General features: G+C 35.7%; 2 protein-coding genes and 1 long non-coding RNA gene across 8 annotated transcripts in view; 1 reads left to right on the top strand and 2 right to left on the bottom strand.

Annotated features, from left to right (window-relative positions):
• LOC122246519 (uncharacterized) overlaps positions 1-1,477 on the bottom strand; it is a 1,496-nt gene extending 19 nt beyond the window's left edge. Inside the window, exons 1-4 of the long non-coding RNA XR_006222602.2 lie at positions 1,371-1,477; positions 1,236-1,263; positions 477-580; positions 1-50 (exon numbers count right to left, since the gene is read on the bottom strand). The exon at positions 1-50 is cut by the window's left edge and continues 19 nt beyond it. This is a non-coding gene — a long non-coding RNA (uncharacterized LOC122246519). The remainder of the gene's footprint in view (positions 51-476; positions 581-1,235; positions 1,264-1,370) is intronic.
• A 297-nt stretch (positions 1,478-1,774) lies between these two features.
• Positions 1,775-13,072, top strand: LOC122246517 (transcription initiation factor TFIID subunit 5). The gene is made up of 12 exons (XM_043005130.2): positions 1,775-2,174; positions 3,953-4,144; positions 5,637-5,839; positions 9,594-9,790; positions 10,110-10,299; positions 10,445-10,564; positions 10,701-10,846; positions 10,957-11,094; positions 11,381-11,574; positions 11,806-11,919; positions 12,432-12,609; positions 12,714-13,072. Exons 1-12 carry the CDS (start codon positions 1,809-1,811, stop codon positions 12,920-12,922), a joined length of 2,247 nt encoding a protein of 748 aa, XP_042861064.1. The 5' UTR covers positions 1,775-1,808; the 3' UTR covers positions 12,923-13,072.
• Positions 13,068-15,000, bottom strand: part of Rab5 (RAS oncogene family member Rab5) — a 25,077-nt gene continuing 23,144 nt past the window's right edge. For all 6 annotated transcript variants that reach the window (XM_086550862.1, XM_043005132.2, XM_086550864.1 and 3 more), the window contains one exon: positions 13,068-15,000. This exon is cut by the window's right edge and continues 59 nt beyond it. The gene's annotated coding sequence lies outside the window, so the exon portion shown is untranslated.

Raw genomic sequence — 15,000 nt, forward strand, 5'->3', positions numbered from 1 at the left:
ATTTCAATAAATCATGGCAGTTCAGGATGGTCTTGTGGTTTACTGTCAATCTGGAATGGAGAAAAATAAAAGATTAGCTAAATAGAAGAGTAACATCTTCAAAAGCTGTGCAAGAAGAATAAACAAGAACCGATTAGGACATCAATACGAGTACATGTCCTGCTCTAAAGATATTCCTGATAATTTCCTTAGTACAAGACTTTATATTCCAATTAATAGACAAATTGGACACTAAGAAAGTGTTCTGGGAACTGGAGTAAAGGGAGAAGAGAGGCCTTAGAGTAAGGAGGGGAAGAAAAGCTGAGGCACTATGCCTGTAAAACGAAATAAGTAGGAGGTAAAAGTAGGGAGCGAAACCCCTTGCTTGGTGGTTTACACTAAGAAAGGGTTCCATAACATATAGCAAGACTATATACATTTCAGGAGTGAAACTCAAATGAACCAAAAGAACCTCACTGCTCCACACCAGTACTTACTTTTAGAGTCAGAGGGGATTAAAGTAGTGGGGAACAGTCTACTTGGACCTCGCACGCATCTTCCTGCGCTTGCGCTTCAGCCTACGCATACGCTTCTTCCTCCACTGAAAGAGGAAAGTTTTGTTAATAGATTCATTCACTGTATATGCAGAAAGAAATAATATTCACATTACTCCCACCTATACCTTACAGTAAGCTCATAAGGGTAAAAATTTTGATTGAGCACACCCAATGCTAATATAAAAGTTTCCTATAGATAGTTCTCATGCCCTAGTTATAAAGGAGGAATTGTAAATGGCTACTGGCTACTGCGACATTAAAAACTGAACATTCCCATGGATCTAGAAAGAGATTAGTATAATACACGTAAATGGAAGATATTACTAATAAAATAATATTTTACAGTGGAATATTTCTATACTTTAGACAAAGCAGACTATACGGTTCTCACGATATCCGGTTCTAAAGAGACCGCCTGTGCGTATTGTAAACATGGCAAATGGAGGAACCATTTCTACGTTCAGACTTTGCTACGTTTTTCTAATATTATATTGGGGTTTTCGTACTTTCTGGACGAATTTAAGACTTGGCGACTTTGTTACTATATGAATATGCAAGTGCTCAAGTAAATTAGAGGAACAACGTTCAGGAAGCAGCACCAAAACAAGTAAAATAGGAACACGTGACACTGCATTCGCACACCCGAGAGAAAGAATTCCCTACCTTACATTTACAAAAAACGTATTAATCTTTGCTCACCTTTGCACGCATCTTGCCGCAGTATCAACTGAAACACCAAGAGAATACAATTAGACAAGTTTCAAATACAAATATCTAGTAATATCACAGATGCAAAGAGATATTTCCGAATGACGGAGAGGCGCACGTCTTTACCTTGCGAAGAAGACGCTTGGAAGGACTCTCGTTTGTCCGGCCGTGACGTCATAGCTTTCAAAATGTCGGCTTTCTCTTTTCTTTCTATTCGTCGACTTATTTTAGTTTTGTATATATTTTAGAAGTTGAAAAAAACGGCGAATATCTTGCGTGAGGTCATTTATGGAATATTGATATCATGGGTTTTGTTTGCATTCGTTATCGATTATCTCGCCATGGCTTTCAAATTGGGATATTCATAAAACTTCCACCCGAATATCATTTCTCCCTCCCGTTTTCTTTCCAACTAAAACATAAGGATTGAGATACCAAAACCCGAAACGCAAAAATATCACCTATTCATCGAGGCCATAAATATTTCAATTAGAATAATTACCGTTTATCGAGTAGTTGCGTTTCGTGTTTATCGAGTACTTGCGTCTTGTGTTGATTGTAAACATGTCAGACGCGGCGGGACCCACTTACGCTAGCTTGACACCCGCTAACCCGACCATTATCAACGGGTTGGCTGGTGTCGACTTGCAGACGGGTCAACAGCTCACCACACACCAAGGAGTCATGAATCACAGCGACCAAGCGGTGGTGAACTCGGTGAATGTGGTGAACACAGTCGGGGTGGCAGGGTCTGGCGCCGTTCAAACTGTGGCATCACCCATTATGGCTACGGTTATTCCTCCCAATTCCGGAAGTCCGGCTCAGGCGAATGGTAATGCAACATCTGCGGCTCCAGGAGAATCCTCGGTTTCCTTAGACAGAAATTCGCTTGTTGCGGTCTTGAACTTTTTGAAGAAAAATCAGTTTAAGGTATGAGCCTTGGTCTCTCTGAGTTTTGGAGGGATGGAATGATAGTCTTCTTGTTTATTTACTCTTTTTCTTATTTTTCTTTATTTCAGGTACGCTTTAAGATGACTAAATTTGAATCTTTGGTTTTCTGCACCTTCACGAGAGGGTGGCTTATATTTCATTAATCTAATAAAATTTAGTGTTTGGGTTCTTATTCATAGAATTTCCTAACCCTTCCAAGCGCACCCCTTTTGATGCATTCTTGTATGAAATAAAGAAATAGGCCTATATGGTTTTTACTAATTAGTTTCTATTTTATGTGAAACTGCAAGCCCTGTATAACTTCATACTCTCTTGTGCTTCATCTCTAATCTTGTTTACAATAATTAAAACTTCACATTTATTCTAATATTCCTGTTACTTGACTAATCTCTTTTCTCAATGCTTTTCAATCCCTCCAGTCATATACGTTACCCCCTTCCCCCCCTCTTCCCCACTACTATTCCATCCCACCACACCCACTATTATCCCATCCTCCCCCATCAATGCTGTCCTATCCTACCACACCCACTAGTACCCCCCACCCCCCTCCCTATCTCTTCCCTGAATGCTTTTCATTCCCACTATATCTAGTATCTGCCCCCCCCCCTCTTTTCCCCCCAGGTTCTTTTAAGCATATGTACTAAGAACCATAACCCTACTTCCAGTAGCCGCTAATGACCAGGCTTTTGACGCAGCAGATCATTACTAATAATCAATCAGTCAAACTACCTCCATGATAGCTTGATTAGATACAGGGCTAAAAAGTTATCAGAAGGTAGAAAAGTTTTTTTTTTTTTTTTTTAATGTTAGAGGGTTACAATAAAAGTCGAGGTATAGAAAAAAGTAAAGTTTATGAATCCAAATTTTAACCCGTTAAAACGAGATGACACAAGATACTCGTCTATTAGTTTTTTTTTTACACGACGGGGACGCGTTCTTTTGTTTTTGTCTTGCGCGGGAGGAGGCGCGCGCCAGCGCGCACACTGCGCCGCCGACGAATCCCGACGCGAGAGGCTTATGGATTCAAGGTACCCGGGGAATTTTTCCTTGGTCCCGCCGGAAGTTCTCCGTCGGTCGGGGGTTAATCTAGATCTCAGTCAAAATTGTAATTACTTTTCCTATTGATTTTCCTTTTTGAAGTAAACTTGTTTTTTGGAAGAAGAGTAGAGTTTTAATGCAACTTACTTTGATTAAGATCTGTATTCCTGTAGTTTTCAAACTTTGTTTTTTATCTCTAAAATTCATCCATTTCATACAATAGATAAATAGTTACGAGTAACAGAAAATGGCTCTTTTTTTTTTTTTTTTTTTTTAGTTTTAATTCATTGGGAAGGTACAGAAAAAAAAATTCTGTTGATTCATGGTAATATATTTCCCTTTCTGTCAGTCAATATGTCTGTCTGTCTCTGTATGAGCATATCTTTCATAGATATCATAATTATTGGTTGCTATTTGCATAATAATAGTTGTGTAAAATTATTTAACATTTAGGGATTTCTAATTCATTTTTTTTGTTTGGTAGAAATTTTCAAATTTAAGTAGAACAATAACTTCTAATATACAAATACAAAGTTATTTTTATTTGATTTTTACAATTAAACATATCCTGTTGATATCTTTTCTTTATTGGGGGGTGTCTATTCAGATCCTTGACAACGTATATTATCATATATTTGAATCAATTTGCTTTTGGTGTATCTGCATTTTAAATTTGGTTATTATTATCTATTGATTTTTTTTTCAATCTTTCCTAACAGGCAACAGAGGATTTGCTAAGACAAGAAACCAATTTTTATGACAGTGTACCAGACGGTGAAGGAGGCATTGGCGGTGATTCAGAGGTCACTAGTGTCTTGTCAGCTTATAAGAGTGAAGGAGACCCTGCTGAGTATGAGGATGCATATAAAAGTCTACAGAACTTTATTGAGAAGAGTTTGGATGCTTACAAGGTAACAGTAGTCCTGTAGTTTGACACATTGATGGATGATGTACAGTCATGTGTAGATTAAGTTCCATTTAGGCAAACATCTTACTGCATATTCATCCATGGCACCCCGCATTCAATCTCCCATATTGCACTTTAGTTTTGTTCAATTTTCTTTCAACAGTAATGTTAAGTGCACCCTGGCTCCCAAACTCATCAATACCAAAGCTATGTAGGTAATACAGGTATACTACAGTATTGCATATAGATGTATAATAATGGTGTTCACATTGCACTCACTTTCCATAATATCCTGTTTCACAGAATATGCCATGGATATTAGATGCTTCATGTCTCTATAGCACATTGTTACATCAAACAAGTAGTTTTAGTTTAGGCATAGAAGATGTTTCAGTCATGAGTAAAATGCTTTTTTTTAGGTTTGGCAGTTCTGAATTTGGTGATCCTTTTAAGTGAGGAGGCAAGTATATGAATCCTAAGGCAGAAGAGGGATGCCAATGGGAAGATAGGAGATGAGAGGATGGTGGGTGTGCCTGAAGCAGATTTATCAAATAGTGTCTGATTTACTATTTTAGACTCACTACATCTCCTTCTCATCATGAATGAGTTAAAAAAGCAGGTTTAAATCTCTGGCACCAAGAGGGAGAGCATGGAGTCCAAGGGGAAGGGAGAAAAGGATGTTGGGTGTGGCTGGATGAAATATGTCAGGACAGTGTCTTTTTTATTAGTTCACACTAATGTCCTGTTCAATTAAAAAACAAGGTAGGGGAAACAACCTGCCAATTTCTGATAGCTAGCCTACAGTCGGTAATATGGTGTAAATCGAGCCTAAGGCATAGGGCATTAGGAGTTGGTTGGATGTGATACCATATACATGAAGAGAGGCAGTTGTTGTTTATACTTCTTGAATGAATTAAGTAATTGATTTTCAGACCTTTATGGAATAGTTAGATTAAACTTAGTGTATCATAAATTAACATGAAGATCAGGTATTATAATTCCATACACTCTTTCTGGACCATTTCTCAGGGAAGCACATCCCTAAGACATCTTAAAAGACTAGTTCAGAGGAGATTCTGAGCTTACCCTGTTAATGCCAAGAATATGCACTGCCCACTGTGGCTTTGTTTCATTAATGTTTTTTTTACACATAGAAGTCAAGTACTAGTATTATCTCTCCTGTTTACCCCATTCCTTGAATTTTCAGGAAGAAATGGTTTTATTTTTATTATTATTTTTACTTGTGTTACTGTTATTACTTTTCTTATTATTGATTATTATTAATACCAACTATAATAATAGTATATGTGTTAAATGAAAGACAGGGCTTGAAAATCACAAAATGTCAGATAATTTTATTCATGCTCTTTTCCTTTGTAAAAGTGACAATGGCTTTATATCTAAGAGAAACTATATAAAAGTGTAAACTTCAAATGAAGAATCATATTAGAAAATTTGTGCACAATGTTTAACCTTGAACATTTTTTCCCTGGCAGCATGAGGTGTCACTGGTGCTCTTTCCCGTGTTTGTCCACATGTACCTAGAATTGGTATACAATGGTCACGAGGAAGTTGCAAAATCATTCATGGAGAAATTTGGCAACATCCAGGAAGATCACTATGAGGAGGACATGCACAAACTCTCCCTTGTTACGTCAAGGGATCACATGACGGGGTACCAGATCATGGATAACTTTCGGTGAGTCAGACCTGGAAGAATTTCTTATGGATTTTAAGATAAGATAGTATGCCTTGGCTTTATTGTTGTTGTTGTTGTTGTTTCATATTAGATAATGGTAGAGGTAATCATTAACATGAGCAGTTTACAACTATGAAATATTGCATTTTACCTATCATGGGTCTTAGATAAGTTTGTTCAATAAATATAAATGACCAAAGTTTGTGACCTCTTATGGTAAGTATGTCATTAGAATAATTGATTTAAGTTTTAAGTGGACCACGACCCCTTTACTCAAGTCAAATACATCATCTCTCCTCTTACACCACATTGTTCTTTCCTGATATGCTATGTTGCAGATAAACTTTTTTGCTTGTTTATGTCTACTTCAATTGGTTAGGTGCTCTTTCATATTGCAAAAATTAAAGCCATCAACTCGTACTGGCAGTGTCAGAAGAAACCAAACGAGAGGAAAATAGAATGCTTAAAATGAACCAACAAACAGATTGTGAGGCTATAGGGTATGGCAAAAGACCTTAGAGTGTACCATAAAGACAATAGATTTCTTAGCATTTTTCCAATTACCTGTTTTCTTTCATAGTAGTGTAGTCCAATGGTTCTTGAACTGGGTGCCACAACACATTAGGGTGCCATGGGCAGTACTTCAAATTTTCAGAGTGAAATAAAAGATTTAGGATAGTTCCTGTGACACAGAGGGAAGTGAGATTTAATTTCCATGTCACATGGATCCCTGAACAGTATTTCACCAAAGAAGTTACATTAATTATTTTTTTCTATAGTCCATATTATTTGTAATTTCATGAAATTCCTCATAATCTTTAATGATTAAAATGTGGTCAATTTTTTGCTCACTGGAACAAATTCACATCAAAATTCCATTGGAGTAGAAATAAGATTATTTTTTCATTATAAAGGTCTATCATGTGAATTTAGGTTTTTGAAGTTTGATTTTTAGAATTTTTATATTTTTTATTACATTATATTATCATCTAATTAATTATTTTATTTATTTATTTGACTTTTGGGTTTTAGCATGAATTACCAAATATGCACCTTTAGTGACTTAGTGACTTAACTTGATGAGAACTACTAACCTTAAAAAATCAAATTCCCAGAAATAACATTCACTAACTCGTCAAGAGTAAAAAATGGTCAACATCCATAAGACAAAGATTTTTACAATTATTTGGTATTTTGTTTATTACTTTTGAGCTTTTTTTGAGAGTAAGGGGTAACCAAATAAGGGCAACCCTCCACAAAAGTGATTTTTCCGATTATCTTTCTCATGTAAGAAGTAACTGTATTGCTTTATATATGAGAAGCTGAATATTGAATAAATTACAAAGAGAATATTGAAGGGTTCTACTGAAACTTAAAGACTGTAAATTCTGCAGGTTTTTCAACTTTTTTTAACACTGATCTGATTTTGTTCTGTAGTTTGAAGAGTACTATTTTACAATGGCATTTTCTTTGATATATCACTTGGTTAGCCTATGGCAGGGCCTAAAAGTTAGTAAAAATATAGACAAGATACTCTTCTACCTTGCTCATTTTCATAAGTACTTAAAATGTCTTCTCTGAAAAGCCAAACTTCAGGACAGGTACCAAAACATGAGGTCTGATATGAAATAAGATGAACATTTTCTTCATCTTTCCAATCATACTTGTAATTTACTAAGCTGAAATTACGTTTTCTGATAAAAACATGATTGAAAATTAACCATGTGTTGTTTTTCTATCACATTTCCTCTTTGTTAATCTAGGATCTAGATACAAAAGCTCCATCCTTTTATATTTGTAATGTCATATGTTTTATGAAGTTATGACTTTTGTCAAGTTTAAAACCCAGATTTTTAGCACTGACAATTCTTTAGTTGTATAGGCATTCCACATAAGATAATTCAGTTTTGACCCCATACCCCCCAGTGGGACAGAGCTAATAATAACAAAGAAAACTTTTAATCTTGGCTTGTATGCTTTTTATGCAGTAGTGTATGGAATAGTAAGATGTGTTATTTTTCAGTTTACCTTTTTTCTTGATTTTATTTATTGAAACCTTTTCTCTCTTTTTTCTTTATTCTTCAAGCATTACCTGTTCTCTGATAACAGTAATGGGGCAGTCAGTGCTATACCACCTTTACATAAACCCATTCATGACTTATAAGACTGACCAGTCCTTCTTAACCCATTCACAAAGGATGACGTGATGTTACGTCATGGGAATATTTTACTCCCACCGGAGGATGTCCACTGGAGGATGTCCTACCATGTCATGGTCTCTCCCTTTAATTACACATTTTCACATAGTTACATATATATATACTCATTTCAGATGTATTAGTATAGAAACATTTTTCGCGGCTTGTCAAAATAATTTCAAAATAATACAAAAACCACTTGTCATCAAACTGGTGAAAAACGCTCTGACAAGTACAGCCCAGCATTGCACTGGGAGAGATCTCTTGCATGGAGGCTGCATGCACTTGTTACCATCCCAGTGGGAGTGGCATTAGGCAAATAATCACTCCATTGTGAATGGGTTAAATCTCAGGAGTTTTGATTCTAGGAGTCGGTTTCATTTTTCTTCCAACTTTCCAAATGAAAAGGTTGTTTTTAAGTGGTTAGCATGTAAGACTTGAACTGCTCAATTACTTTTCCTATATTGATGATTCTGAGGGCATGGTTATGTATTTATTATCATGTGAGAAAGAGATTGCTTGTGTCTTCTGAGATTCAAGGGGATGTAAGTTTCTGCTTTAGTAAAATTTAAAAAGATTTTAGTATTGCATGATTTTATTACATATTGTATTTTTATGTATTTTAACTTTTTTAGACACTTATTTTTATTATTAATTTTGTAGTCTAGTCTACATATAACATTTAAAGAGAAAATTACTTTAAAAGATTTAAAAAAATTATGCTATTAACCAACTGAAGAGAGTGAGGTGAAGCACCCACTATGGTTTTGTCTTCCTATTTTTGGTTACACAAAAATAGGAAGTTCAGTATATGTTAAGTCACTAAGGAGTAAATTAGTTGATGTACCTGACCTCACTTGTCACATTTCTGTTTTTTTCTGAAAAAATCCCTCTATTATTACTTCTATTTCAATCACTACTATGATTGCTCTTTGTTATTATTACTGTCAGTATCAGGGATTTACAGGTGATATCAGCTAGGCCTACTAATTGATTTATTGGTGATTAAACCCTTGTGGAGCCATCTAAGTGTAAAATATATTAAAAAAACATATACAATTACTCCATTTGTAAATGAGTTGCCCAGCATAACAAATTCTAATACAAGTCTATAGGCTTTCAGAGTGATAGAGTAAATTTATTGCCCCCAGCTCACTAGAAATCGTGTAGTTTCCCTCTCTTAGGGGGGACTGAGAGCAGTCATGCTCAATCAGCTGTTGGCTATAACTTGTATGAATCTGTGAGGTTCTTTCATACTTTTTACAATGACAAATTTGTCATTAATGTTATAATGATCAAATAAGTGTTTACAAAGATAAATGGCCAGCATGGCGAAGACCTCAAATGACTTGAAAATTGCATAGATTGCAGTAGTTGCATGGACAAAATATCAGAAAATTTTGAGTCAGGACCATACAAGTCTGGAAACCAGACTATTATATGGTGTGGCTTAAGCAAGGAATAAGTATTAGCATTGGTACATATTGCATTCCAATGATTTACCTTATTGTAATGAGTTGTACAATTACAACATTCACTTTTTTTCTTGTATATAGATCAAACCAGTTTACCGTGAGGATGTCAAGAGATACTTATGCACACTTGAAACGGTACCTGACTGAGCGTGGAGGAGGACCCGTTCCAAGAATCGTCCATGACAGACTGTACCTAGATGTTTACGAAGGAGTTCCTCGGACAAGAGCACAGGTTGGAGCGACAGCAGGAGCTCAGGAAGGAGAGGCACCCAAACAGGGTCAGTATTTTAAATATGACATAGAGATGAGTGTGATAATATTAGTAAGTAAATGAATATATCTAAAGATTATTTTTTGTCTGTATGTTTTGTGAAAGGCTGCTCTTTCATTTTATTAATCCTTTGAGACAGTTCATAATTGTAGAGACTCATATTTCATATATTATTGGTAAATTGATACTAATACTAATACTGATGGATTTATTTGGTTTGTAATTTTACCAAAAAGAAAAATACAGTATGAAAGTGATTTGACCTCGCAGAACTGTTGCAGAAGGGTTAAGTTTGATTTCTAAAACAAAACTTATTTTCATTGTAGTCAACAAGACCAAAATCTATTACGGGCTCCTGAAAGAGCCAGAGCTGCCGAACTTGGCAATGGAGGAAGAAGAGGGTGAAGAAGAAGGAGACAAGCCAAAAAAGAAGAAACCAAAGAAAGATGCCCTTCAAAAGAGCAAGAAAAATGATCCAAATGCACCACCTACCTACAGAATACCCTTGCCAGAACTGTGAGAATAATGTTGTATTCTTGACATAAGAGTCAGCCTATTGGTTAGTAAGAATCTCAAAACTCTAATCATATTTGCTTCAGGATTTTTTCTCACTCTCTCTGTGTTTTATTGTTTTGTCATTATTCTGTTTTTTCTTTTTTAGGCGGGATATTGACAGAATCGAAAAAGCCAAGGCATTCAGAGATACAGTAAAGAGGGTGACACTAAACAGAGAGACTCTACCATCTATATGCTTCTACACGTTTTTGAATGCTACAGGGAAGTAAGTATTGACATAAAGAAAAAGTATATTGTTAAATTAATCTGGTTGGAGACTTTTGTTGATTCATTTTATTGCAAGTAACTTCTTATGCTTGAAACTTTTTATTGTAATAGTTTCATGAATATTGATTTTTCAGCATAACAGGAGTTGACATATCAGATGATTCAAGCTTGCTAGCTTATGGTACAGCTGATGCTCAAGTGCGTGTACAAAGCATTACACCAAGCAAATTACGATGTATGAAGTCTGCAGAACAGTTGAATGACATTGACAAAGATGCAGGTATGAACAATTGGATTTGTGTTGTTGTTTTTTACAGATTTCGTGCATGATGTAGTAAGTTATAGAAGGAATGCAGAATTTCAGAAAAATCAATAATTTTATTCTTCCAGATGATGTCTTGGTACGCATGATGGACGAGAGAACTGCAGATTATGTCCGCACTCTTCTTGGACATTCAGGCCCAGTTTATGCCTGCTCCTTCAGTCCAGATCGCAACCTTTTGCTGACAGCAGGCGAGGATGGTACAAGTAAGTATTGATTTTCTTGTTATAAGGAAAGTTTTAAGATGTTTATGTATATTTATTTATTTACTTATCTTAGAACAGTACCAGTATTAGTATGTTTTATTTTTAATACATTTGAGAATTTTACGTTAGTGTCTGTGGATGAACATTGGTTGTTTAGTCCTTTTATTATTCAATGCAAAGTTAGCAATACCATCAACATCATTCAGCATTTGGCAATTATCCGTCAACTGTAATTGCAATTTGCCAAAGAAATGGTAGCTATACATGATTTTAATTTTTGTTTCAGTTCGTTTATGGAGCTTGCAAACCTGGACCTGTCTAGTTGTGTACAAAGGTCACGTTTTTGCTGTGTGGGATGTGCGATTTTCTCCCTATGGATACTACTTTGCATCAGGAGGTCATGATCGAACCGGGCGTCTATGGGCAACGGATCATCATCAGCCATTAAGAATTTTTGCAGGACATTTTTCAGATGTAGATGTAAGTTTATAGAAGTGGAAGATAGTATACAGTTTTCCTGCATTTGGAGGCAAAATAAAAACTCAGAGTGGAGCTATTGGTGTTCATTTATTTAAATATAGATATATAATTAATATTATTCTCCTTTTCCAGAATGGGTACATATTGTGTCCATTTCAGAATCATAAGATGTGACATCTATTCATGTTCCCTTCTCTCTGTAAAAAATTCATATGAATTCTTTTTTCACAGGTTGTTCAGTTCCACCCAAACAGCAATTATGTAGCTTCAGGTTCTAGTGATCGCAGCATCAGACTTTGGGATGTTCTTAATGGAAATTGTGTTCGTGTTCTAACAGGCCACAAGGTAACTACGTTTTAAGTATTTTGTATTTTAGCTTTCAATATGTGTGCACTCTTGCATCAAGTTTTAATAGGAGTAAATATTAGAATAGTCTTTCTGAGTATCTTTTATTGAGGAAATGTTCAAAGTACAAGTAGGCAAGAAGAATTACTTAGAAAAGAAACTTAGTGTATCATACACAAATTTAGGACAAGGTGGCAGAATCATGGACATATACAAAATCTCTACTTTGAGAAACAGGAAACCGTATGTTGCTACAGGGGTGATGATTTGCTAATTGATGTAGTGTGTGAAAATATGCTGGATTATAGGAGATGAAAGTGAGGGAGGGGATAATATTCAAGGATTGTAGATATGGTCAGAGGTGTGTTACCTATAATGTATCTAATGACCAGCTCACAAAAAGGGAAGGAAAGAAATTTAGGAAAGATAATTTTTGGGGGGAGGTATTTGTTTTAAGGACCAATACAACAGAAAGATTATCCATTTGACTTGTTTACTAACTTACTTTTTAGGACGTGATTGATGCATTAGCATTTTCACCGTGTGGGCGATTTCTAGCTTCTGGTGGCGGAGACAAGCGTGTTCTGGTATGGGATCTGGCAAATGGGCATCTTATTGCAGAAATGCTATCTCATACATCAACAATCTACACAATTTCATTCTCAAGAGATTGTAATATGCTTGCTTCAGGTTAGTACTCTTCCTAAGTGTTTTGGTTTGTTTACATCTGTCACAGAGAACAGTACACAAGAAAAGATATGATTTAATCTAAAAACTAATTGCCATGCCTTCAGGTGGACTGGACAACTGTGTAAAGCTGTGGGACTTCACGCGAGTTCTTGAAGATAATCACGAGGAGGATGTCAGCGTATCTCACAATCCCGATGTTAAACGAAGTGAATCCTTGCTTTTGGGGACATTCCCAACAAAAAATACACCAGTGCTTGCAACACACTTTACCAGAAGGAATGTTTTGTTGTCTGCTGGACCATTTGAGGGATAAAACAGTGTATGCACAGTGTTATATGTTAAATAGTGTAGAGATGTATATATTTTTTATTATCAACCTAAGTGAACCATGGATTTCAGAAACACTGAACATTCAAGTACAACCAAAATTCTGTAAAGTGTTTGCAATAAAAGAGTAATCTAATTTGATAATTTTATTATTTATAATAGGTACTTTAACTGTACAAGATTGCTGTCTGACTTTGGGGTTCAGAGTGTACACATAAAGATGATCAGTTGTGCCTGGCTTGACTTTTGCAGATAATTTCCCAAGTGGATGCCACACATCAATCAAGCACAAGAACATTTGCAATTCCAAGCACAACTGAGCAGAGCAAGTTTGACATGCCAATCAACTTTGACCTTAACAAAAATATCAATGAGGTTATCTTTAATGAAAAGAAAGGAAAAAAAAAAGGAAAAAAAAAAATGGGGGGAAGGGGAACATAGGGAAAGACAAACCTCATCGACTAGTTGCACAAGGATCACGAATGCCGGTGTTACCAAATATCGATGGGTTAAATGCCTCACAATGGTCGTGCCAGGTGGCCTACAGTCTGACCATCAAGTCAGAAGAGCATGCTTTTAATAAGCTTGTAAAATTATATACTTTGAGTAGCATTGTATAAGATGAAAATTATACCTATTTCTAATACAATACTGAGGGTTCTTACAAAATATTCTGAAGATAAAAACATGAGACTGCAAGAATGATATTTTTAATGGCACACCACAGCTAGGCATTTTTGTTCATTACAGCACATAGTTAATTGGCCATTTAGCATCATGTACCAAGATGCAAAAGGGATAATTGGCCATTAGCATCATCATGTACCAGGATGCAAAGGGGGTATGGAGGGCAGTCTGATTAGACTTGGGCACTAATTGAAGCAAGCCAGTTTGATATGCAGTTATAATAAATTTCCTCTCTTAATGGTTTCACTGGGTTAATACATACATCCTGCCAGACATAAAAAGGGCTTCTAAAAGGCAGTTGCCCTATCAGACATTTAAACAAGATAGATCCTAATTCCACTATTTGGCCGCTAACTATCTGTCTAGCTACCCAAGTCTAATCCTGCCCACTATTTGACATTAAACAAAAAACAAAACAAAAATTTACAAGTGACATAGAAATTCTTCCCTACTTTATAAAAAGAAACTTAAATAGATAATATACATTATTATCACATGGCCAATCATGGTCAAGCATTAGATGGGACTGAACTTTTAAATGTGATGCCTTACCATGAACAAAAATGCAGTGAGTCATGAACGCTCACTGTTCCATGTATGACCATGTTAGCTTTAAATCAACAGTGGTGATGACTCGCACTTTATGTTCTCCTTGTTAGACTGATGGTTGGAGTTTATGGGTAGTGAACCTGATACACACATGACATGCAGTCAATATACTGTACAACACTTAACTACCATTCCATATATTACTGATAAGCCTTTATTAACATGACATTCTTCTCTCCTTCCACTTTGGTGAGCAGATTTTAGCGCTGGGGCGTAATATTCCTCACAGTACATGACTTTGTGAGAATGCAAGATAAACCACTCTAACCACATTGTGAACCTATTGTGTCCATGATTTTTTTTTTTCTTTTTCTTAAAAATGTCTAACACTTATATTTGCAAGATGGGTGGGTTAGGGAATATTAGCTACAAGAATCGATAAATAATGGGAATGACAATACAGTGTGCAACTGAAACCAATAACAAATGAATCAAGTCATAAAATTACAATAAACTTAAAAGACTCACAAGCTCTTAACAAGAGGTACCCTCTGGGTCAATTGTCTTACAGCCAAAAAGCCTAAGAGGATCCTCATGTGATTCAAAGATGCACAAATTAATTATCTTTTGGATTACAATTTTTTTTTACAAATTAATCACACACGTATTAATGAATACCAGTTAAACGTGGTATTCCTATTTCAAAACCTGACATATAAGAAATAACAAAAGGGTGACTAAGTTTCCATCATCTGTTAAATTTTCTAAAAGTTGAGACCCATGCAAAAATTTGAACCCAGGAATGATGCAATCTTCAAGTCCAATGGG

The sequence above is a fragment of the Penaeus japonicus genome, unplaced genomic scaffold (assembly GCF_977035675.1).
Source record: "Penaeus japonicus unplaced genomic scaffold, GWHDUDI00000001_assembly GWHDUDI00000024, whole genome shotgun sequence".
Taxonomy (NCBI): domain Eukaryota; kingdom Metazoa; phylum Arthropoda; class Malacostraca; order Decapoda; family Penaeidae; genus Penaeus; species Penaeus japonicus.

Bases quoted from the DNA above. Each gene is read 5' to 3' on its own strand.
- LOC122246517 (XM_043005130.2), top strand. From the start codon at position 1,809: ATGTCAGACGCGGCGGGACCCACTTACGCTAGCTTGACACCCGCTAAC. The intron at 10,565-10,700 runs GTAAGTATTGAC...TTGATTTTTCAG, and splicing joins TTTTTGAATGCTACAGGGAA to CATAACAGGAGTTGACATAT. The intron at 11,575-11,805 runs GTAAGTTTATAG...CTTTTTTCACAG, and splicing joins GACATTTTTCAGATGTAGAT to GTTGTTCAGTTCCACCCAAA.